This window comes from Blennius ocellaris, assembly GCF_963422515.1.
Source record: "Blennius ocellaris genome assembly, chromosome: 3".
In the NCBI taxonomy this organism is placed as follows: Eukaryota; Metazoa; Chordata; class Actinopteri; order Blenniiformes; family Blenniidae; genus Blennius; species Blennius ocellaris.
This window is the reverse complement of record NC_137652.1, coordinates 27,567,849-27,590,579: the sequence shown is the minus strand read 5'-3', so window position 1 is coordinate 27,590,579 and position 22,731 is coordinate 27,567,849. Positions and strand designations below refer to the sequence as shown.

The 22,731-nt window shown below is 44.6% G+C and overlaps 1 protein-coding gene across 1 annotated transcript in view; it reads left to right on the top strand.

The window, feature by feature from the left end:
- The window catches only part of pkd1a (polycystic kidney disease 1a), a 75,424-nt gene that overhangs the window by 44,044 nt on the left and 8,649 nt on the right, over nt 1-22,731 (top strand). Inside the window, exons 20-48 of the mRNA XM_080520335.1 lie at nt 352-546; nt 657-956; nt 1,080-1,510; nt 2,434-2,584; nt 4,577-4,729; nt 4,989-5,129; nt 6,433-6,754; nt 6,885-7,098; nt 7,323-7,482; nt 7,581-7,733; nt 7,825-7,969; nt 9,337-9,678; nt 9,849-9,937; nt 10,322-10,637; nt 11,161-11,338; nt 11,661-11,925; nt 12,009-12,204; nt 13,089-13,259; nt 13,448-13,591; nt 13,690-13,900; nt 13,981-14,107; nt 14,197-14,307; nt 14,430-14,479; nt 17,111-17,325; nt 17,965-18,043; nt 18,126-18,241; nt 20,618-20,820; nt 21,780-21,974; nt 22,481-22,620. Coding sequence (XP_080376461.1) covers nt 352-546; nt 657-956; nt 1,080-1,510; nt 2,434-2,584; nt 4,577-4,729; nt 4,989-5,129; nt 6,433-6,754; nt 6,885-7,098; nt 7,323-7,482; nt 7,581-7,733; nt 7,825-7,969; nt 9,337-9,678; nt 9,849-9,937; nt 10,322-10,637; nt 11,161-11,338; nt 11,661-11,925; nt 12,009-12,204; nt 13,089-13,259; nt 13,448-13,591; nt 13,690-13,900; nt 13,981-14,107; nt 14,197-14,307; nt 14,430-14,479; nt 17,111-17,325; nt 17,965-18,043; nt 18,126-18,241; nt 20,618-20,820; nt 21,780-21,974; nt 22,481-22,620 — 5,513 coding nt within the window. The remainder of the gene's footprint in view (nt 1-351; nt 547-656; nt 957-1,079; nt 1,511-2,433; nt 2,585-4,576; nt 4,730-4,988; nt 5,130-6,432; nt 6,755-6,884; nt 7,099-7,322; nt 7,483-7,580; nt 7,734-7,824; nt 7,970-9,336; nt 9,679-9,848; nt 9,938-10,321; nt 10,638-11,160; nt 11,339-11,660; nt 11,926-12,008; nt 12,205-13,088; nt 13,260-13,447; nt 13,592-13,689; nt 13,901-13,980; nt 14,108-14,196; nt 14,308-14,429; nt 14,480-17,110; nt 17,326-17,964; nt 18,044-18,125; nt 18,242-20,617; nt 20,821-21,779; nt 21,975-22,480; nt 22,621-22,731) is intronic.

The window sequence follows — 22,731 nt, the reverse complement described above, 5'->3', positions numbered from 1 at the left end:
TCAATTTGCACATTCACAGTGGAAACCCTACAACCATTTTCAGACAAATGATACAGAGGCATCCATTTCTCTTTGACCATCTTGAGCAAAATATCCCTAAAATGTAAAACATATACAAAATATTTTTGGAAATTATATGATTATAATAACCTTTTATTGACCCCACAGTGGGTATATTTGCTTTGTTACAGTCAAACATGTCAATAGTCAAGGAATGTGAGAAAAAAAACGAAAATAATTCAGTAAAGTGTTTATTAAAATGGGGGAAGTCAATAGAACCTCGGAAATGTTGATTGTGTCTAAATAGCAGCTCCATTCAAACGTATCTTATGTGTCGACGTAACACTTCAGGTGAGCTCCACGAGATGGAATCTCCATGTGGAAGTGATGGAGCCGGTGCGTGGACTGACGATACACGGCTGCTGTGCAGCCATCCCCGTGGGTGTGAAGAAAGTCTTTGTGGCCAACATTACCACGGGCAAACCAGTCAGTTTCCTGTGGGCTTTCGATCTGCAGCATCTCAAGGCTTCACAGTTGGGGAAAGAGGTCTGGCTTCTTTTTTTTTTACTTAATACTTCTGACGTGTTTGTCACGATGTAGTGAGCAGCTGTCGGCTGCACGGACGGTGGTGTAACGTGTGAATGACACTCCCCCAGGTGAGCTACACCCCGGAGGTAGCAGGATTGCTGACCATCTACCTGAAGGCCTTGAACAGCCTGCATGGGCAGAACATCACAAAGTACATCCAGGTCCAGAATCTGCTGAGGACAGCCAGCCTGGATGCAAAGCCAAGGGACACTTTCATAAATAAGACGGTGACCCTGGTGGCATCTGTCACGCCGAGACCCAGTTCTGCTCACTGCTTGTGGGATTTTGGGGATGGCTCTACTCCGGTTCACACCAACACCCTGACCGTGGGCTATGAGTACAGATATCCAGGACATTACCGGGTCCAGGTATGTTTCTGTAAATGTCTAGGTTGAATTATTCTCTAAATATAAGGCAAAATGAACTCAAAGGTGGGGTATTTGGCACTGTGTCGAGTTTGTGATTTCACCAGCTCGTTTCCTTCCTGGCAGGCAAACTGCAGTAACCTGGTGAGCTGGGTGCTCGCCCAGGTGGAGGTAAGCATCAGTGTTCTGGAGTGTGAAGAACCAGAAGTGCAGGTGGCACCGCGTCTGTCCATATGGCGCCCCCAGCCCACCCTGGTGGAGGCCACCGTGGACCTGAAAGGCTGCATACGCTACGGAGCGCAGTACCTCTGGGAGATAATCTCGGCTTCCTCCTGTGATAATGAAGTGCTGAAAGACCACCCCATGCCCTCTGGAACCGAGACTCAACCTTCCCGGCTAATCCGCCTCCCCATGGATGTGGACATGCGTCGGCTGCAGCTTTCTTTGCCAAAGATGGCTTTAGCGGCGGGGAACTACACCCTGGTGTTCTCTCTGTCGTATGAAGGCGTTCCGCTGAGGAAGGCCGCCTGTCTGCAGCTCAGTGTCATGCCGGCCAGGTGAGCACACGAAAACCATACATGACACTCTGTAGAGCTGCGGCCCCCTTTTATCCACATTTATATGCATGCATCATCATGTGTAATATATACATCCATAATCATGTGTAATACTCACTCATGAGACTATGATGCACAGTTTATTTGTAGTTTGCATTTCGGCCATGGTCTAATTGGAACAGTAACGGTGATTAAGAAATGTAACCCTCCACAGAACTGTGCCTTTTTCTGGTTGTATTGTTTCACTATGTGCCTCAAAGAAATTTAACACTGGAACAATTTTGGAGCATAACATTTGGGAGCCCGTGTCATCTTCAGCAAAACAAACAAAACTGAGCCAAAGTAAAAAAAAAAAAAAAGTGTTATTGGTTTTACATCAGAGGGCCGTTTTAATCCTCAATTTTAACTTAATACAACTTTTCAACCAACATAGTTAATTTATGATGGCTGTTTTATGAAATGCATTTTTAAGATGAAAAATGCTCAACTGGATGGATGGATGCTGATAATAGACCTGATTTAAAGTTGTAAAGTTAGTTTCTTCATTAACGACTGTTGACATGCTGGGGACTCCAGATCCATGGAGAGAAAGACATAAAGACGCTACATAGAAGCGATGGACACTCACTTGTGACAGTGCTTTGCCAAAATGTGTCTAAATGCTGAAAGAAAGAGGAAAATGAGTGCACACATGCATGTTGTTTAGATTTGGGTCATGGACTTGATTCGGTCTGTCACGCTCTTCTCTCTTGAGCTGCACGAAAGGTTTTACTTGTATTTTTGCACTGCGATAGTGCATTGCTTTGCAAGCATTGCTTGGAGTCAGCTGAGATTCTGAAGTTGGACAGAGCAGTAAAAAAAAAAATAGATGTTCTACTTTGGTTCAAGATATTTCAAATGATCTCGTCTCTTTTTATCGGAAGCCTCGTGCCCATCATCGAAGGGGGAACCTACAGGGTGTGGTCCAGGACGCAGGACCTTCAGCTCAGTGCCGAGCAGTCCTACGACCCCAACATGGATCCAGACAGCCAGTCGCTGCTCCACTACCACTGGGAGTGTAAAAGTACCTCCAAGGTAAGAACGTGTTTTCTGTTCTGAACAATTAAAAGTAAACCTGCGCAATAAAAGTGAAGAACCGAGTCAATAAGTAAAGTAGCAGGGAAGAGTTTCTCTGCTCATCCCACTGATACGTGTTCCTTACAAACGTGGCGGCATTTCAAAAGGAAATAGACGAGATGAGATTCATCGCAGTAAAGTCATTTTCTCACTCTTCGTACATAGTTTATATTTTGTAATCGAGTTTAATGTGAAGCATACTTGTGTGTAGTAGTAATCACAGCTATTACACGTTATATGGATAACAGATGTTTTCCTAGAAGTCAGATTTTACATAAAGAAGACAAGGGAACAATAAAAAGTTCTTTGATTTTTTTTTTTTTTTTTTATATATATATATTTTGGCGTTGTTCCTGTGATGAGGCGGGATCGTCTGCCCATGTGTTATTCCTGAAAGAGCATCAAACTGTCAACCAAAGTCTCCTCGAAGAGTTTTACTGCACTTTTTATCGGCAAATTCGTAAAACAGTGTTTGGCAGGCAGCTTTTTGGGTTTTTTTTTTTTTTTTTTAAGGGCAGTGTCAAAAAAATGATGTAACGGTCATCTGGTCCTGGATACAGTAACTGCCTTCAGAGAGGTTTGGCTGCAAGGATGGTGAAAAGAAGAACTTATTCGAGGGAGGTTTTGTCCTGTTGTTTTGCACATTAATGAGCCTTGTTGGTCTCATCCTCGTCAGAAAACATGTTTTTAAGACATGTTTTAAGGTTCGACTGCAGTCGGAGTTCAGTTGTAATTGGGAGAAGGTCCAGGAAAGTCGTACTCACGGTTGAGCTTACAGTGACTCTGCACATAGGGAATGATGGGTAAATCTGTTTATATTCTCATGAAGACAAAAAAAAACCAAGTCGCCGGTAGGAAAATGATTCCATTTTAAGGCGCCTGCATGCTATAAGCTTACAGTCGAGTCCAGGAGCTGAGCAGAATTCTGCAGGAAATGGTTGTAGGTATGAAAAGTGAGTGCGTTGGTGTTCGTGGTCATTTGAGTGATTTTCACACATGCACTGCCTCCCGGGCTGGGTGGGAACACATTCTGCTGGAGAAGCAAACCACCACAATATAAGACTCAACGGGATGGGTGTGTGCTGGAACGTGCATTATTATTAAGAGGAGTTCTTCACTTCTTGGTGTTTTGTTTGGTTTGTTCTTTCCATTCTTGTTTGACCACATGGCTGTTTTTCGGAGGAAATGTCAACAAGAGAGCTGCAGTTACAATTTGCATTTTTCTGGTCAAGGTTACAGTAACGGCGAGAAGTCGTTGTAAAACTGGACCTCACAGCGACACAACTCCAAGAAAGTGTGTTTTGTAACACATAGGCAGGCATTTAAAGGGTTATGTAACTCGCAGAGATCAACTCGGCATTCCACAGCTGGTGCTTTGCTCTCCACCCCGACAATTGCACACTCATAAACAACACACACACACACACACACACAGCTGGGCAGTGCTGTTTTATAAAGAGAAAGGAGGAAGGACACTTATTTTGACTGCAGAATGTTACAGAGTTTTATTTGGCAGCAAGACTGACAAGATGAGAAAGTCTTCAAACAGTTTCTCCAATGTCCTCCATCGTTACAACCTTGACGACAAGTGGTTCGCGACCATGGGAGGGATTTACAAGTGGACAAAAAGAGATTTACTCACTTTTTCCCCCCTTTATGTTAGCTTATCCGTTTGTGTGTTGTGGTGAAATATTGTTGCTTTCACTTAAGTAAAGCCATCAAAATCAAATATTACAGCAGACAGTAGTCGTTTTTCATAAAAAAAGAAAATTTGGGTTTCGGTTGTGTTTTGATAATTTTAGAACAAGTTTACAGTTTTTAACCCTGACGTGCCACAAAAGTATTTTTGGCCTGTGATGGACCTGGCGGGGTGTAAGCTGCCTCCACACAGAGCCAGATCGTTTCCTACCGTTACCAACAGGTCAAAATGTGGCTGACTTTTGATTGCAGGGCCCAGAGCACTGCTCCAGTCTGAACTTCGGCCTGGGATCCAGTGGTCCTGTTCTGGGAATCTCTGGCTCTGAGCTGGAGGCAGGCGTGGAGTACACCTTCGAACTGACCATCAGCAAAGACGGCATGGCGCCCGAGTCCGCCACACAGACCGTGAGTCAACCTTATCCTGTCCTCTCCTGTTATATTTTCAATTTCTATCAGTACTTATCTGCATTTATGTTTTATTTAACAACAGTCTTACTTTTTTTTGGGGGGGGAGTTTTTGTCATAGTGTTCAGTTCATGTGTGTAAAACCATAAGAGTGTGTGAGGGAGAAACAAAACCCTTCAGAAACAGTCTTACTTCAAGTTAGTTAACTTTGTCATCAGAGCGAAGGACTCACAGCCTTGTTTGTTTGTGTACGCGACAGGTGCTGGTCCAGAGCGGAGACATCCCCATGGTGTATCTGGAGTGTGTGTCCTGTAAGGCCCAGTCCACTTACGAGGTCAGCCTGAACTCGCGCGTCCACCTCAGAGGAACCTGCACCAACTGCCAGGGCTTTCACCGCGGGGTAATTCCTGCACGCCGACGCGCTCAAAACACGCAACCCGCTTTTCTCTGTGTCAGAATAACTTTCCAGGTCCTCTCCCCCAGTCTTCTTTCCTCTGATCCTCCTCTTCCTCCTTTCTTCTGACCTTCCCCGGGATTTGTGATGCAGGCAGGGGTCTGTGTGGGAGTGAGAATAAGGTTATCATACGAGTGGAGCCAGAGCGAATGTTACGTCAAAACTTACACACGGGAGCAATTTAAAACACAAAGAAACACTTATTTAGTCACTCGAGCACAAACGGCACCAAGCAGCCGGTGCCCAACCTGAGTCACTCCATCATCAGTACGCAGTATATGATTCACTTCACATGCGTAGTCCTTACATCCAGAAGTGCTGTTGGGAAAAGTAAAAGAAATAGTATAATTTCAAAGCCTATGAATCACCTCTAAGTTGAAGCACTTATTGCAGAGTAGTCTGGAAAAAAATTGCATGTTTGGGGTTTTTTTAAGATTTGGGAATAGAGCAAACTAACCCTAACCCTAGCAAACTAATGATTTTTATCATATTTATTTATTATAGTTAACAGGTTACACTCCCAACACCCCTTTAATTTCACTTGTAACTTTTGAAGAAAAAAGTCCAGTGGACACCGTTTACCTTCGGGGACAAATAACAAGAAGGACATTCAGAAGGATTAGTGATCTATTAGAGACCCAGATCCATTTAATTTAATTTAGTCTCTTTTATGTAAGCCTTGAAAGCCACCGCCGCCTCCTTTATTTTTATGTTAAAGTTGCTCTGGCAGTAGTCTTGGAAGACTTTTGTGACTTGTATTCAAAATCTTCTTTGTCCTTGTGTAAATGCCAAGAGTTCAAATGTATTACTTAGCAATGTAAAGCATTTTGTCGAACTGTATACAGCTCAGGTTGATCTCGAGTGAGCTGGACAAGTAAAATTATAGCATTTTAACATAATATAAAAAACTTTACATTTACCACTTCATGTGTGAATTGTTGAGTCTCGACACAGCTGACTACCATTCTACTTTCCATACTAATCAATTTTATTGCCCAATGTGTAGATTAAATGATCAGTTTTTTAACATGACCAACCCCCCCCCCCAGACATTTTTATTTAGGGATTTATATTCATGACTGACTGGAATTTCCTTTTGGCTCCAACAATTTTATCAAATTAGTTAAAAGAGAATACATTTTCTCGCAGGAAGCATCCTGTTCCTGCCGGTAATAGTAGTTTTGTGCTTGCTAATCACTGCTCGGGTAACTTATGAGCTCTAAATTCTCTTCCTCACTCTGTGGCGTAGCGCTGGAGTGCCGTGACGCTGCAGAACGAGACTCTGGTCCTGAACTTGTCCTCCACCACGACGGGCAGTGACAGCATGCACCTGGTGCTGCGGCAGGGCGTCCTGCGCCACAAGGACCCCTATATCTTCACCCTGCACGTGACCGACAGCAGTTTGGATGGCGAAGGCGCCGCCTCCATCACGCTGCACCACAATATGCCCCCCGCAGGTGGGAAGTGCCACCTGAGAGGTGGAGGCGAGGCCGGGATGGAGTACGGGGATGGAGAGGAGGAGGGCTGGAGAATACGGACGCTGCTGGACCGGGTGTACTTCAACTGCTCAGGTAGGAAGAGTCCAGGTTGAACAGTCGTCTCCTCACCACGGTGAAGAAAATGTCTCTCCGCCCTCCATCATCTTGTCACGGCGAGCATTATCTTCTCTGGTGTCGTCGCTCCTCTCTCTGCACGCTGCAGGTTATCGTGACCGTGGGATCTCAGAAAGTCCGTTGCTGTACAGTCTGCTGGTGACGCGTTGCAGAGACTACTGCGAGGACTTCTGCGTGTATAAAGGCAGCAGTCCGGAGCACGCGGCCTTCCTGCCTCCGGGCTTCGGCGTCGCGGGAAGCCGCGTCGTGGTTGTGATCACAGTGGAAGACCACCAGGGGGCCGCCATCATCGCACAAAACAAGTAAAGACGTTTCACTAACTTGGAGCAAAAAGACAAATCAAACATCCCATGATGGGAGAAGAAAGACCGTTTATGTTTGACTGATTTATTGTTGCCTGTTGAGAGACAACAGCTGGATATTAGATTTTCATAGTTTGGCAGGAAGTTGACTTGTTCTGAAGAATATGAAAAATCTGAAACCCAAAACTTGACAACAGTGTGCTTTGTTTTGTGCTTGTATCCAGGACCATTGAGGTCGGGTTGCCAGATCCACCCCCGGAGTTCAGCAGTCTTCCCCACTGGCTGTCCGAGTTGACAGACAGCAAACTGAAAAAGCTGCTGGAGCAGGGAGACTCGCAGAGGGTCCGGGAATTATCTCTGGCTCTCATCACAGTCCTGAATGAGGTGGGCGAGATCTTCAAGTCAACATTCATCCATGCGTCTATCGTCCAGTCACTCGGCGTCTGTTAACGTGAAGCATATTCTGTGTTTTTTTCCCCCAGTATGAACAGACCAGGGAGTTATCAAAAGTGTCCCTAAAAGAGCGCAACTTCCGGGTCCGCGTGCGCAGCAACATCACCAGAGCTCTGACGGCGTTGGACCTGACCACCGTCGGCGACATCCAGCAGACCTCCGCTGCTCTGGCCCAGTGCACGGTGAGCAAAATCACCCGAGAAGCTGCAGACGGTCAGGAGTAAAAGTACAACATTGGTGAAGGGCGCAAGAGGTTGAAACTGTGTTTTGCAGGCGGTGAGTCGTGAGTTCATCTGTGAGGAGTGTCAGAACAGCACGTTAAACAAGCTGGAGTCCATGCTGGAGATCCTGCAGACAGACACCAAGCAAGGCACCGTCACCCCCACGGAGATCGCCGACAACATCCTGAACATCATGGGTAAGAAAGACAAGAAGGCCGTGTGCCTCTGGCCACGTTCTCCTCCAACTCTCCAGACAAAGTAACAAGAATTACAAAGGCGCACGGATCTCTGCATATTTATCTTCACGAACCCCGAACACTGCATCATTAGTGAACAATTTCCAAGATGGACACATCTTCTTCCCTTTTTAAAATACGTTTGGCACAATTGTTCCCAGCTTCATATGAGGCTCAGTGACAAGCAGCTGGGGAATCCCCAAGAGCGTAAATGATCTTTCCCAGCCCATTTAAAGCTATGTATTCTTTTATTACTTTATGTTGGAGCCACGCAGTGACGTAGTGGAGGGAATATGTCACTGGTTTGATTCCAAGTCAGGTCGGGGCATTCTTTTCTCCCACACAGTCAAATAACAGGCTTTTGAGGTTAACGGACATGACAGCCTTCTTTTGAAATAAATGCAGTTTTCCAAATTTGCTCTAGGTTCCAGAAAGTGATCTCTCGTGCCACTGAAGAGATCCCAGACCTCAGGTTGATCGATAGAGAAACAAAACAAAGTTGTTTTTGAGCCAAATAGGAAAAATTAAAAGAGGGTTTAGCGACAAAGCCAGAAAACTCGTGAGTCTGAGCAGCCACATCAAAACAATCACAGGGACGTCTTATTATCCCCAGATGAATAGAGCAAGAGTTAAAGACGTCACAGGAGCCAATATATTTGTCTCCCGTCGACTTGATTACCGTCTTTAGCAGGTTTCCTGAAGAAATCCATCAACCAGGTGCTGCTGATTGAATAGGCCTCAGGTCTTTGCAGTGGCATCTTGTCACAGAGAGAATAGATTGCTAATTATTATTTATGTTCTGGTCTACAAAACTGAATGGTTTCCGTCGTGCCTCTCGGGTCATCTGGAACCAAACATGCAGAAGCTGCTTTTAGTCTTTTGGCTCCAAATATTTAGATCAAACTACCTGAAAGCTTGAGGGTGGGTCTGACTCTGGACGAAGATCTTTCCGTTTGCTGCTGCCTTCATTGCTTTTAGCCCGTAATTTTCATGTTTTCCTTTTGAAATGTTTTGACGTGTTTTATCTTTGCCGGTTCTCCTTTGTAGGTTATTCTAATGCATTGATTGTTGTATATCGCTTTGTTTTTATTCACCTCTGTCATTGTTTTTGTGTCTTTTCACGTTTGTATTTGTGAATTTCTTTGAATCACATTATCCCTGAAATGCGCTATTTGAATAAAGATGCTTTGCCCATAATATGAAATTCAAAATAAAAGTAGCACGCCCACAGGTTGAAGGAAACATCACCAAAGACAGTTATTCAGTTGTAAACCTTTCAGTATTTTCTCCCCAGTGAGTAACACTGTGGAGTATCTTCCTCTCTCCAGGTGATCTAATCCATCAGGTCAGCCAGTCGGCCTCCCACTCTTCTTACCTCCATCCTGCCTATGTGGACGCCCCGCTCACCCCGTCCGCCTCCTCGTCCTCTTCGTCCCCGGGTGAGGAGCAGGGGAGCGCCCTGTTTGAAGCGGCGCCCTCCTCCCTGGAGCCACACCCCCTGCGCGTAGCGGCCAAGGCTTACAGCTTGTCCTCCGTCCTCATGCTGATCCTCATGCACGCCCGCGTCCTCAACGAGGAGCCGCTGGTCCTCAGGGGGGCCGAGATCGCCGCCACTGGGAAACTGGCAGACCCACAGAGTCTGCTTTGCTACCATGGCAACAACAGCCCAGGTCTGCATGTCTACACAGCGTCTCATGAGTTGATGAGTTATTTTCCTCTCGCTGATACGTTTCATTAGTACACACTTTGTGTGAGAGTCAGGGATCATTACCAAGACCGAAGAAATATATTCATCCTGTCATTTTATACTAGCTATGGTTTCTGTGTTGAACATTTCCAGAGTGCCAGCGGTTCTCCATCCCCCGAGCTTTCAACCAGAGTCTGGGAAGAGCTGCTGCGGGAAATGGCATCATGCAGCTACTTTTTCAGGTGATCATAAAACGTCTCGAATGATGGAAACTTCTGAGTCAAGGTCAAACTGCGCCTCAACCTTTGGCTCATTGCAAGATGCATGTGACTCACAATGGTAAAGCACTTTGAGATGAAAAGGGATGCAAATGTGCTACACAAGCAAAATGTATTCCTCGTTGTCACTGTGACCACACCTGTGTCCCACTTTCTGTGGATTCAATTACTCAAAAGGCTTTCTTGTAATCCCATTTTTTTATTTTATTCTGTTAGCAGTCTTCGCAACATGTACTTCACAATCGAAGCAGTAATCCATTCCTATTTGTCTTTTTCTGATATTCTGCAGTTAAAAAAATTGCACTTGTCTTCACACGGTTCTCTCTTTCGCTTACTTTTACTGTCCAGGTGGAGTCCAACCCTTTCCCCTTCAACTATGTGGCCAACTACACCGTCTCCACCGAGGTTGCATCCATGGAGTTCCGCATGGAAAACGGCACCCAGATCCCAATTTCTGGACTTGATGACAGCCAAGCCATCACTGTTGCCATAAACAATGGCAGCAGCGGGGAAGTGGGAGCTGTGGGCTCGGGGGGTGGAGGAGTCCCCACAGCCGGGCCCGTTAACATCAGTCACTGCGACTCCGTCACCGTCGGCGTCAGGACGGGAAACAGCAACAGACAGGCAGGGCTTTTCGTGCAGCTCAATTTCACCTCTATGGAAGGTGAGCTTTCACTTTTTTCACAAATACGGTGCATATACCTCATTGCGACGTGTGTGATTAGCTGTAATCCAGCAATTTCCCCTCTGGGATCAGTGAAGAGGCATTTAATGTAATTTAGACCCACTTTGGTCTCGTTGTAATTGAAAGAAATGTGCTTTACTGCCAGAAAAAAAAATGGATAGTGATGACTAGCCTTCTTTTAATAGCAGAACAAGAGAGTGGCTATGTCTGTGTCGAATCAGCATGTATCTCTATATTGGAAAAATGGTGACCCCTTGCACTCTGCAGATCAGTTATGCAATAATATGAACAAGAGAGAGCTTGTCTACATTTTACCGGGGTCGCCACTGCAAGTCATCACAATTGATATGCATCAAACTAATGTGTCTAAATGAATAAGATGGCCGCTCTGACTTTTTGCAACTAAATATGATAAGAGGTGAAAGTGCTACCTTTATTTACTTCTTTCATTGAGTCAACCCCATTGTTTTGTTCTATGTCCCTATTTTCTCCTCTTCACCAGATGCAAATGCAAAAGATAATACTGAAGAGGACGGAGAGGAGCCGTACATCACCGCCTACCTCCATTCCCATGAGCAGCCCAATGAGTTTAACTGCACAGAACGGAAACGAATCACACTCAATATGACTAGAGGGCAAAATCTCGATCACAGGAAATACACCTTCTTCCTGTCACCGGAGTAAGAAGATGTTTTGTTTTTCTATTTCTCTTTAAACAGATATCAGTCACAAAGTGCTTTGTGGTGTAGCGGTTAGCAATCCTGCCTCCAAACACAGATTCTGTGTTTGGAGGCTGTTCTGTGTGTAGCCGGGATCACCCCCCATGATATTGAGTCATGATTATTTGCTGGATTGTATTACGGTGCGATGCTTGTATCCCGGACATTGTTACATAGAAAAGTCTATCCTCGCAGCAGAAGACCTGAACTCAAGCTTTAAGGTTGTTTTTTTACTTTTCGTTTTGACTTCATCTCTGTTTCCTGTGTGTCCGTTGCCTCACAGATTCTACGACACCACTCTGGACTACTTCATCAACGTGAGCGCGCCCTGCCGGCCCAGCGCGCCCCCCGTAGGGGTTCGTCTGGAGGTTGGGGTGTTTGCCTCTCTGTGCCAGTACTTCAGCGAGGCTGACAAGCAGTGGCGGACAGATGGCATGGTGCCGCTGGCCGAGACCAACTCCAGCAGAGCAGTTTGCCGCACCAGGCACCTCACAGCCTTCGCAGCCGGACTTTTTGTGCCGACCAACGCCATCAGCTTCAAAGTGCCCGTCAGTAGCACACAGACACTCATCCGTGCTCACGTCCACAGAATGAAAACACACACTTCAACAGTTCCCCCTCCCTCCTTCAGGAACGCTCTGGTGCTCCGAGCCTGGTGGTGCTGCTGGTGTGTGTCGTGGGCCTGCTGAGTTACGTCGTGGCCGCCGCCATCTTGCACAAGTTGGACCAGCTGGATCTGCGGCGGGCCGGCGTGGTTCCTCTCTGCGGCTGCGATGGACTTTTTAAGTATGAGGTGCAGGTCAAAACTGGCTGGAGTCGTGGGGCAGGTGAGACAAAGATTTTTGTATGACGGCATTTCAATTACTAAAGCAAATCAAAAGACATGTTTCAAAGAGGTAGAATAGACAGAGCAATGACATGGAGGCAGTCTCTTTTTTTTTTTCATGTGCATCTTCATAATAAGGTTGTATAGAAATAGCTTTATTTGTGAAACGCGGTCTGCACAGTGGTGCGTGGCAGCCTCTCCACTGCCTTCAAGTGTATGAAGCAAGGAAATACCTTGAACGACAAAGTGCAAAAACAAAAAGTGGAAATGGTATCGGAATCGCTTTAGCTCATAAAACTCAACCAAGCAAAAGTTGCCCAACTGGAATATAACGTTAAAAATAATAAAAGCAGGTAACGTAAGAGAAAAACAGTTAAAGAAAACAAAAATACACTAAGAAGTTGAATTAAATAAAATACTATATATAAATCATTGCATTTTTTTATTACTATATAATACTGTTATATGGAAATCACAAAGCCTTATCCCTAACCCTAACCCTTCCTTATAAATTTCTGTCCCTTCAAAACAACCAGGTAGTTCCGGCCAACAAAGTGAAGCCAAGCTTGAAGCCGTCTGTTATAAAAATTAATTAACACATGTACTTTAAACGTGCCAGAAAAATGTGTGAGACAATCGAGATGTGCTTCCAGGTATAAACTTCCAGCTGTTTTACATGTGAATCATGTAAACAATTAGAAATTATAAGCAATGTCACTTTTACATAATTACTGAAATTCACACATGACTCTTATTCTTGATGGTTCAAATCCATAGTGGTGTTGTACGGAGCTGAAATACTGCAAACTGTGCTCCAGTAATCTGGGAAGCAAATCGCAGCTTGCATGTTTGAAACCAAGCTGTGGCCTCCGTTTCTCCCTGCAGGCACCACGGCTCACGTGGGGATCGGTCTGTATGGACGCGAGAGCCGCAGCGGCCACCGCCACCTCGACAGCAGAGGAGCTTTCACACGCAACGCCCTCGACATCTTCCACATCGCCACTGATACCGGCCTGGGCAGCATCTGGAAAATACGAGTTTGGCACGACAACAAGGGTAAAAATATATGACCAAAGCATGCCATCACAGAGGGCAAGAAATGCAGCACAAAGTGCTTTAAGTGATGTATATATAGATATAGAGCTGATCCTTACACATGTATATTTGAGGTCGCCTTCATAGAAAAGACCAGCTGATGAAATCAAGGTGAAATAAAATATAAAAGCTATGTTTTGCTCCGTCAGGTCTGTCTCCGGCGTGGCTGCTGCAGTATGTCCTGGTCAAAGACCTGCAGACTGGAAGCAGCTACTACTTTCTGGTGGAAGAGTGGCTGTCGGTGGACAACGACAGGACCGACGGGCGAGTGGAGGTGGAGGTGGAGGCCTCGGGTAAAGAGCCGCAGTCACCCGACGCGTTACGTTCTGCCCGAGCGCAAAGCCTTGCTCTTTCAATTCAGCTGTTCGTTTGTCGACGTCTCTGTTTCCAGAGGAGGCGGTGCTCCTGCAGTGGCCTCGCCTCCTGCGCTGCGAGCTGCAGAGGGCGCTGTGCGAGAGTCACCTGTGGCTGTCGCTGTGGGAACGGCCGGCCCGGAGCCCCTTCACCCGCCTGCAGCGAGCCACCTGCTGCGCCGTGTTACTGCAGCTCTTCCTGTTGGCCAACACTTTGTGGTACAGTGTGGTGGTGGACACCCGATACAGGTGACGAAGGGGTTTTCAATTGGTCGAATGTTTCCACGTTTCCATTTTGCTTTATTCACGATGGCCGTTCCGTCCCGCAGCCCCCGGGCTGTGTCCAGGTTCCTGTCATTGAATGGCGAGACGGTGGCAGCAGGCGTGGTGAGCTGCCTGATCGTCTACCCTCTCTACCTGCTCGTCTTCACGCTCTTCAGAATGAGCCGCAGCAAGGTAGCACAGCCCCGCCCAAAACTCCAAACTCCACCCAGGTTTTGCTTGGAAAAATAATCAGCTTCTGTGAACGTGTGTGTGGATATCAGTGTGTGACGGTGGAGCAGGTGCCGCCACAAAGTGACCAGGAGTCGGTGGAGATCGATGACTTCCTGGACAACTCCATGACAGGAAGTTCCTTCCTCTTTTATAATGGCGAGGTACAACAAAGAGATGTTAAGATTTTAAAAGTCATCCTATAGAGATGTTTGGACTGCCCCGTGAGGTCACCAGTGTTTGTCTTGTGCGTGCTTTCACCGATTCCTTCGTCTCTGTTTCTCAGACCAACTCCGAGGAAACCAATATGGATTTGCCCACTCCATCAACTAAAAGGTAATATACCCTGTTGCCTTGGTCGTTGTTGTTGAAAATTAACAATTTGTTGATAAACCAACACCCAGTGTGGTGAACCAGCTGCCACATGTGATTCAGATAAAACAGAGTGGAAGGTGAAGGAGCATAGAAGGATAAAAAAGGAGTGTCACTGTCCGATTGGAGCTCCTCCTCCTGCTTTCTCTGGTTTTTAAGTATTTGTCATTATTTCATATTAGGAGTTTTTAAGCTCTGAATAGCCTGTGTCACCATTTTGAGAAGCCTGGTTCATGCTACGTGGAGTACCATCGCCTCTCGTGGCACTTTGGGGGTCAAGTCTTGACTTGAGTGTGAGGGACTCAGGTTTGAATCCTGGTTGCTGCAGAAACCCTGTAAAGAGCAAACCCTGTGAAGAAAATAATAATGGTGAAGTGAAATAAACCATCATCATCATGCAGGAGCACTGTGAGACAAGCCTCGATACTATAACGTGGATCCAGCTGCTGCTGCTGTGCAGGACGTCTGGCCGCATGCAATGTGCAACTCAGGCAGAAATAAAAAAAAAAACATCTCCTAGCAACATGTTTCATCCACTCTAATGGATGTTTTTAACCACTGTTCCAATGTCATTTAATATTCAATATAGCTTTATTTTCTATCTTTGACAATAATCACATATTCAATATCTGCTACAGTTTGTTGGTCGCAGGTGTTTTCTTTTCTTTTCTATGAATGAAATCATAGAGCAGTATGTGTTTACACTCTGACGCTCGTCCAAATAGAAAACAGTAGCCACTAACCAGGAACCTGTATCAGGGAGGTGAACATGAAACACTTGTGATACGTTGTTGGTTATTCAGATCGGAATATGGCTTTTAAGACGATTAACACAACAACTTAGGGACATGATTTTTTTTTTTTTTTTAATGTCCTTGTGCTTTCCTACTTAGCAGCGTTTCTAAAGTGGAGTCATTTGTTGACCCAGTTGTTTCCTTGATTTTTAGCCATTAATGCTTCAGGCCACCAGGTAGGAAATAATGATGAAGTAATGGATTACAATACAATACAATTCAAATATGTTTTGAAGTCAACTAGACTCAATGTACCTTTCATGCTGTCTGATCCTATCTAAGCCGCCCTGTGTAACATCTGTGAATATATTCCACGTGTTGTTCAGGTGGAAACACGAGCACCGTGTGTGTAGAATCACTCTTGAGTGCTGCGGCTCATCTGTGACCCGCCAAAGCTGCACACGATCGAGTTTCTTAGTCACAAGTTGTTCTTTGCCCAGATCATCCCTCGCTCCTCTCTGTCTCTATGTGCACTAACAACACTCTTCGCACTTTGTGACCTGAACCACTCACATCTACATAATCAGGGAACAGCTTTTCCATCTTAGTTTTTCCAAATTCGTAAACATGCGAATTAAGACACACGGTGTATGGAAACAGTTTAAACTGATTCGTAATTCATTGATCAAAATCTATCTGTATATTGTGAATGTTGGTGTCATGAGGATGACGGGGTTTGTTTGTTTGTTTTTTGCTTTATTGTGCAGCCTAATAGGCTCCTGAGATCTTAGTTCATGAATCTTTTACAACCCGTCGGTTTTATTTGACACTTCAGGATCGAGGAGGATCTTTAGAGTGAATAAATCTGTTGCTACTTGACTGAAGAGATTAAGGCCCAATCCCAATTCAATTTTGTACCCCTACCCCTACCCTTTAGCCGTCCGCCTCCGCCTTCCCCTCCAAAATGAGGGCAAAGGCAAGTTTCAGCCCTTAGATTTGGGACCCCCCCCCCTCTGCTCAGCCCATCCCCCCTCCCTCTGCTCAGCCCCTCCCCCTCTCACTCCGTCTCACAGTTTTGACGTCATAATACGGCGCCGTTCTATCAGCAGCGCTGAGCCACGGATGTTTGTTGATTTTCCAGCAGGATCATCGTCCTGCCGTCCCAAATTCAACGTGTTGCAGCAGCTTGGCTGCTTTGTTTAGTTTTCCGCCTTTCCCCCATCAAGGTGAAGAAATAGACGGAGACATGGATTACTTCAGTTTTTGCACTGTAGTTGGACTTCAGAAATATTTCCTCATTCACCATGTGAAAGCGGAGGAGCTTCCTTGTTTGCTGGGGGGTCCCTGTTTTCAAAACACACATATTAGAAGATATTGGAACTCTACAGTGTAATAATAACATGTTATAAACACGGTCTCTACCAAACAAATACACACGGAAGCTACATACGGCAGCGCTACTGCCGTTCTTACTAGTATAAAACACAACAGGTTTATAGAACTTTAGAAGCGTATATACGTGAAATGCGAGTCCTTCGGCTCCATGTCCTCATACCCCTCTGTTTAAAGTGTGCATCTGTAAACGCTCCGTTTAGAGGGGTGAATCGCCCTCCGCCTCTACACAGTAGTGAAATGGGACACCCCTCAGACTCTCGTGAACGCGCAATTCAAAGGGGTAGGGCTAAGGGGTAGAATTGGGATTGGCCCCAAGCCAATTGAGACTCGACGTGAAATGATCTTCAGTTTTACTGCAACATCATCATGAACCGATAACAAAAGATGAAATTAAATATTCAGAGAGCGCCTGAATATTTTACTGACGTCACGCTATAACAGAAAGGTCTCCGCTGTGTGTTTTCAGTGAGGAGAGCTGGGGCGTGGCGGAGGAGGAGACGGAGGACAGGGATTGGCCGGAGCTGTTGAGCGACGTGTCGGTGGTGGGAGGGGCGGGGCATGGAGCCGGGATGCCCCGGCTGAAGAGAGGCCAGGGGAGCCGGCACCTGGGGGTGGATATGAACTTCAACCCCAACGACGAGGACGGCGCAGACCAGCGCAACAAATACTTCACCTCGTCGGGTAACAACGGCACGACGTCGCAATCAGCGGCATCAGTCAAACTGAGAAAACTTTATGAGCAACGGCGGATTGATAAGAACTGCTGATCTGAAAGAAAAAGTCCTCAAAAGTATCGCTTGATTTTTAGATGTGAAAATATTTTAGTGGTGTTGATGATCTGTCTGTTTGATAACGTCACAGCAACTTTCAGTTATTAAGATTACACTAGTTAGTTCAAAAGTTTAGTTAGTCAAGATAAAGTTAACGCTAAAGATACAGATGGAATGTAGATTATTGTTATTGTCGAGGTGTAATTCTGACTTTAATTTCAAACGACAAGAATTATGCAAACTACAACTCCGTAGTTCTAAAACAGGGCTCATAAACTCATAGGGGCCTTAAATTAGCATTTGCAGATAATTATTTTCAATGAAATATATTTTAAATGTAAATGTTTTTAATTATACATCCAGTTGTTAAAAAAAAAACAATTATAAAACGGGTACATGTTATATTAATGAATGGAAATGCTAAAAGTTAGAGTATTAAAAAGCTATTGTGAAGAATTAAAAATCATATTACCATATTGTTTTATCTGGGCAGTGTCACATTGATCACAGCTTCTAAAATAATGAACGGGATCTGTGCTGCTTTCCTCAGACGAGGATCTTATCAAGCACATCCTGACCGATGGACAGAACTTCTTTCCTCAAGCAGATGAGAGCGAGATGGCCGACCTGTAAGTCTCTTTGTTTACTACGTCAAACAATAGACCGGCATCAGGATTTACCGTGGCTCATGAGCATTTTCTTGTGTTACAGGTCGAGTATTTTCGGAGACAAGACAGAAGTGATCCTCCTCCAGAAGCTGAATGAGCCTCTTCCTCTTGAACCTGTGAGAAGAGACCCTCCAAAAACTGCCTTCACCTCTAACACAGGTCAGTTTGTTTACGTTACAAGACCGATGGTAGAACACCATCTTGCATCGGTACATTTTCTTCACTTAAGATACTATCAAGGATATGTACAATTATGTCTATATATTATGTTCCTCTATGCCTGTTGATTGCTCACCTCACACAACTAAAGGAGAGCAACATTGAGTCTGTAACAAAGTGATTTATTTGCGTGGAAATTCAATGGCGGTGGAGACGGAAGTGAACAAAGGGAGGTCCGGAGGCCGCCGCAGCCTCAAACAAAAGAAGAAGAAAAGCATTCAACTCAGACACAGTTTAAATACACAGAAGCAGCGCTCCTTGGAATCCAACCGCACACACCCCAACAAAGTGTGTGTGGATTTCTAAAAACCTTTCAAATAACAATTACAGCGAGAAGCAACCTTGAATGACGGCTGTGCGGACAGACGGAACAATCATGTCTCTGGACAGAGCGAAGAATGCAGTTTAAAAAAATACATAAATAAAGAGAGAACATGCAGACTTCACACAAAATGCCCCACAAACACTAAACACTCGCACACCTGCGACAACCGGACAATGTTAGTGTCACACGTAGCCTGACGAAACGTGCCGAGGCGCACTGAACTCCACCATCAACTAATATTTGACATATTGTAGATGTTGCTTCAAACAGCAAGTTGTGGGAGATAAAATAGAAATATAATGCAATATTGTTTGCTGAGATATTGAATGTTGTGCTGAAGTTGCTTGTGGTTGGATCTGTACGTTCGTCACTGAAGAGCTTTTTCATTCATTCATAGAGTTAATTTCCATGCTTGTTTTCAGAAATAAAACATTAGAAAGTAGCACAACACGTCATCTGTGTATTCTCATGCTTTTGCATGTTGCATTGCTGAATATTTCTCAAACATTTTCAATAATAAAAAGGGCATAAAACACACTTGAACAATATAGACAGCCATGTGCTCATTATATTCTTAATTATTTGAAACGGTTTGGTTATTTCAAACGTGAAAAGGAATAATATCAAATCTGTATCATCTGAAGGGCTCTTCAGAAAGGTCAAAGGAAAATTCACATGTAAAAAAAAAAGCATTCACTAGTTATAGTTTTATTTTCAGCACAGCACAAATGTTTGATTAACAGTTAATCATTTCATCTCGGGAGTGGGCGGGACTCTTGTGATTGTGATTGGATGTGAATTGAGGTTTACTGAATGACGGATCACATTCGTGGTATATGACGAGCCGCTAGAAATCTCCCCGCAGCTCACGAGAGACACGGTGGACAGCCCTTGCTCCAGAAATAATCACTTTGATTAACTATATATGAAGCTATAATGAGAAAAGTAAAGGATGCTGCTGCTGCTGCTTCTTCTGTGTGCTCTATAAGGAATAATGCGGAGGAAAAAAGGCTGGGATTAAATAAGTAATACCTTCTTCTCCCTATATTTTTTTAACGCTATTTATATGCATGTATAAAACATGTATAAAGAAAAGAAAGTTTTTTTTATATTTTTTTATTTGTTCAACAGTTTTATGTGGGCAGTGATTTTTGTTGTCATCTCAGTCAATGAGACATTTTAGCTGAGAAATCTCCAGTAAGTTTGATTTTTATTTGAGTCAGGATAAGTTCATCCAACGACACGTTGTTGATTGACCTCAGATTAAAAGTGCCCAAATATGAAAAGAATAGAAAGTGGAATGTAAAGCACATTATGAATTTAAAGACCCCCGTTAGATGAGATGTTTTCAATGAGCCGTAGTATCACTCTGCGTGGTTTGATTTATGGGTGTAATTAGTGATACTGTCACATAAATCTCTACTTCCTGTTTAAGATGAGGCTCAATACTCCTGATATTTGCTCATTTTTGATAAGTGCAACAAGCAGCAAAGTGCGTCACGAAGCCATTACAGCTGAGCTTTGAAGTGAAACCAAAGTATTCTTATTGTCATTATTATTATTATTATTATTACTATTATTATTATTACACTGCCTTCATATTGAAAATTGGTTGTCAGGCAAGTGGTTTGAAAGGGCATTTTTCCACAGACAAGCTCTTACAGGACAATTTTATACTTTTAAACGTCACTTAAAAGGAACCTTGAAAGCTCCGGACTTCAATCGCCAAAAAACGTTCAATAACCTTTGACACAAATAACATAAGAGAAGAATCAAGAGGTCAATTTTGTGTAATTCACGTACAGTATCAGATCAAAAAGGTTTTCAACAAGAAAGAACTATTTGTTTTCATTGATGGACGGAGACGAAAAGTCATTTGAAGCACATTTGCGCCAAATATCTCGATTGCCCGTCCGTCCCTGTCGCCTTGCAGTGATGGTTTGTTGTCTATTGTTTATTGTTTATTGTCTTTACTTGTTTTCTCTCCCCAGTCGTGACGGACGTGTGCCGCCCCCGACGCCTCCCCCCCTGGTGTGGCCGCGCGGCGCTCTGGGGCAGCTGGGCCGGGATCGCCGTGGCCGCCGCCGTTTCCATCTGGGCCGGTCACGGCTTCAGTCAGAGCGTGGCCATGATGTGGTTGATCTCCTGCTTTGCCAGTTTCCTGAGCTCCTGCCTGCTCTTGGAGCCTCTCAAGGTGAATTTAGCAAACATCGATTGGAGGCGGCAGCGACCTTGGAGGGAAGAATTATGGATAAATCAGCAGTTCCTCCAAGTGTCTGATGCTCGTCTGAACATCATACTTCCTCTGTTTTGGGGGTGTACTTTAATGTCACTCCACACACCACCACAACGCAGTTTAATATCTTTGTGGTGATCAGACGGCAGGCGAAGGCCAGGAGTCACATATCGACCAAAAAAACTGAGTAATAAAGAAAATCACGCTGAAGATATGTGCAGAAGCAGTCGTGACCTAAAGGTTAGAGAAGCACGCTTGTGTTTGGTGGTTCATTTAATCCCTGCGCATGACCCTTGACCCCCTGCTGCTCCCATGATGCCTCACTGTGGCAGTTGTTGGGGTTATCTCTGATTAGGATGGGTTAAATACAGATAAATTACTTCCCCAAGGGGATCAATACAGTGTCTTCACTTCCTCCTATTTGCTTGTGGATAAATGCACGGACAGGGCATAAGGGACCGGTGCATGAGCATTATAACGTTTTACAAACTCTTAATGCTTGATTCAGGGTGTGGGAGAATTCTTTTCTATGCATAGCTTTACTCTGATTTGTTTGATTTTCAAATAGGCACCCAAAAGGAACACCGACACTTTAGGCCCAGTCTCAAAAAGGTGGTGGAGATTTGCCACTTTTACACCATTGAAGCATTAGAGAAGAGTTCATAATTCTGTTACTGAGATAAGTTCGTAGTTCAATACTGAATATTTTCTCACTCGGAAATCTCTAACCTTCTCGGACTTTCGCCGTTTATTATTCCATTCACTAGTTTTTACTGTGTGATTGTGTGCAAGAACTTTTCCTTTGGTCTTGACTTGACCTTCAACATGAGTTTGCACTAAACAACCATCGAGCTAAAGTTAAAAATGTCCCTCTATCAGTCTGACTCAACACATCTTCTCCGCCCTCCGTCACACAGGTGGTGTGCGAAGGAGTTTACTACGCGCTGTGTGTGCGCCGGCTGCGCCCAGAGGACCAGGACGTGCTGGTGGAGTTCCCCCGGGTGGAGAGAGTGGTCCAGCGGGTCCACAGAGTGAGGCCACCCCAGGGCTTCGCTCTGTCTCGGGCCCGACACCAAGCCCGCAAAGTCCACATGCTGCACACCATGCTGAAGGTTGGCGCTGGTCCTAATCTTATGGCTGACGGCAGTTCACCCTCAGATATTTAAATGGCTTCCATATTACACTGACCACAGCCACATCAAACATGATTATATATTTATTGCGGGATATAAACACAAAGCATCTCTTTCATCTATTTTTCAGTGAATTAATCTCAAAAATTCAAGACGTATAATAATTAAACCTCAACAAATGTTTAGTGCTGTTATCAAGTCATATTGAAGGCACATTCTTTTTTTTCAAATGATCCGTTACATAGTCTGACGGTTTTATACAAGAGACTTTTCAGTATAAAAGCAGTGAAATATGTGTGATTTCTGCTCAGTATGATGAATTTCAACGTCTGTTAACAGGTGCGAATGGAACATAGAGGTTTTATAGTCATTGTGCAGTATTGAAAATATCCTCAGATAATCTGCTGTGGCGTCGCGGTTCAGTTGACGACGAGTTAAAATGCCTTTTCTGTTTTCAATCCGATTGTTTTGCTTTTCCATTTCAGAATTTCCTGGTTTACATGTTTTTCCTGTTGATCGTTTTGCTTCTGAACTACTCCGACTCGGCCAAAGACACGCACAGTCTGAGACTGCGCACACAGCTGCAACGGGCCCTGCACACCCCCGAGTACCACAACATCACCAGGTACACACACACACACACACACACACACACACACCGGTGTCATTGTGTTTTCGTCTTTGTTCCACACAATAACAGCTCTCGTATTTCAAGGCTGAACCGTGTTACTGAATA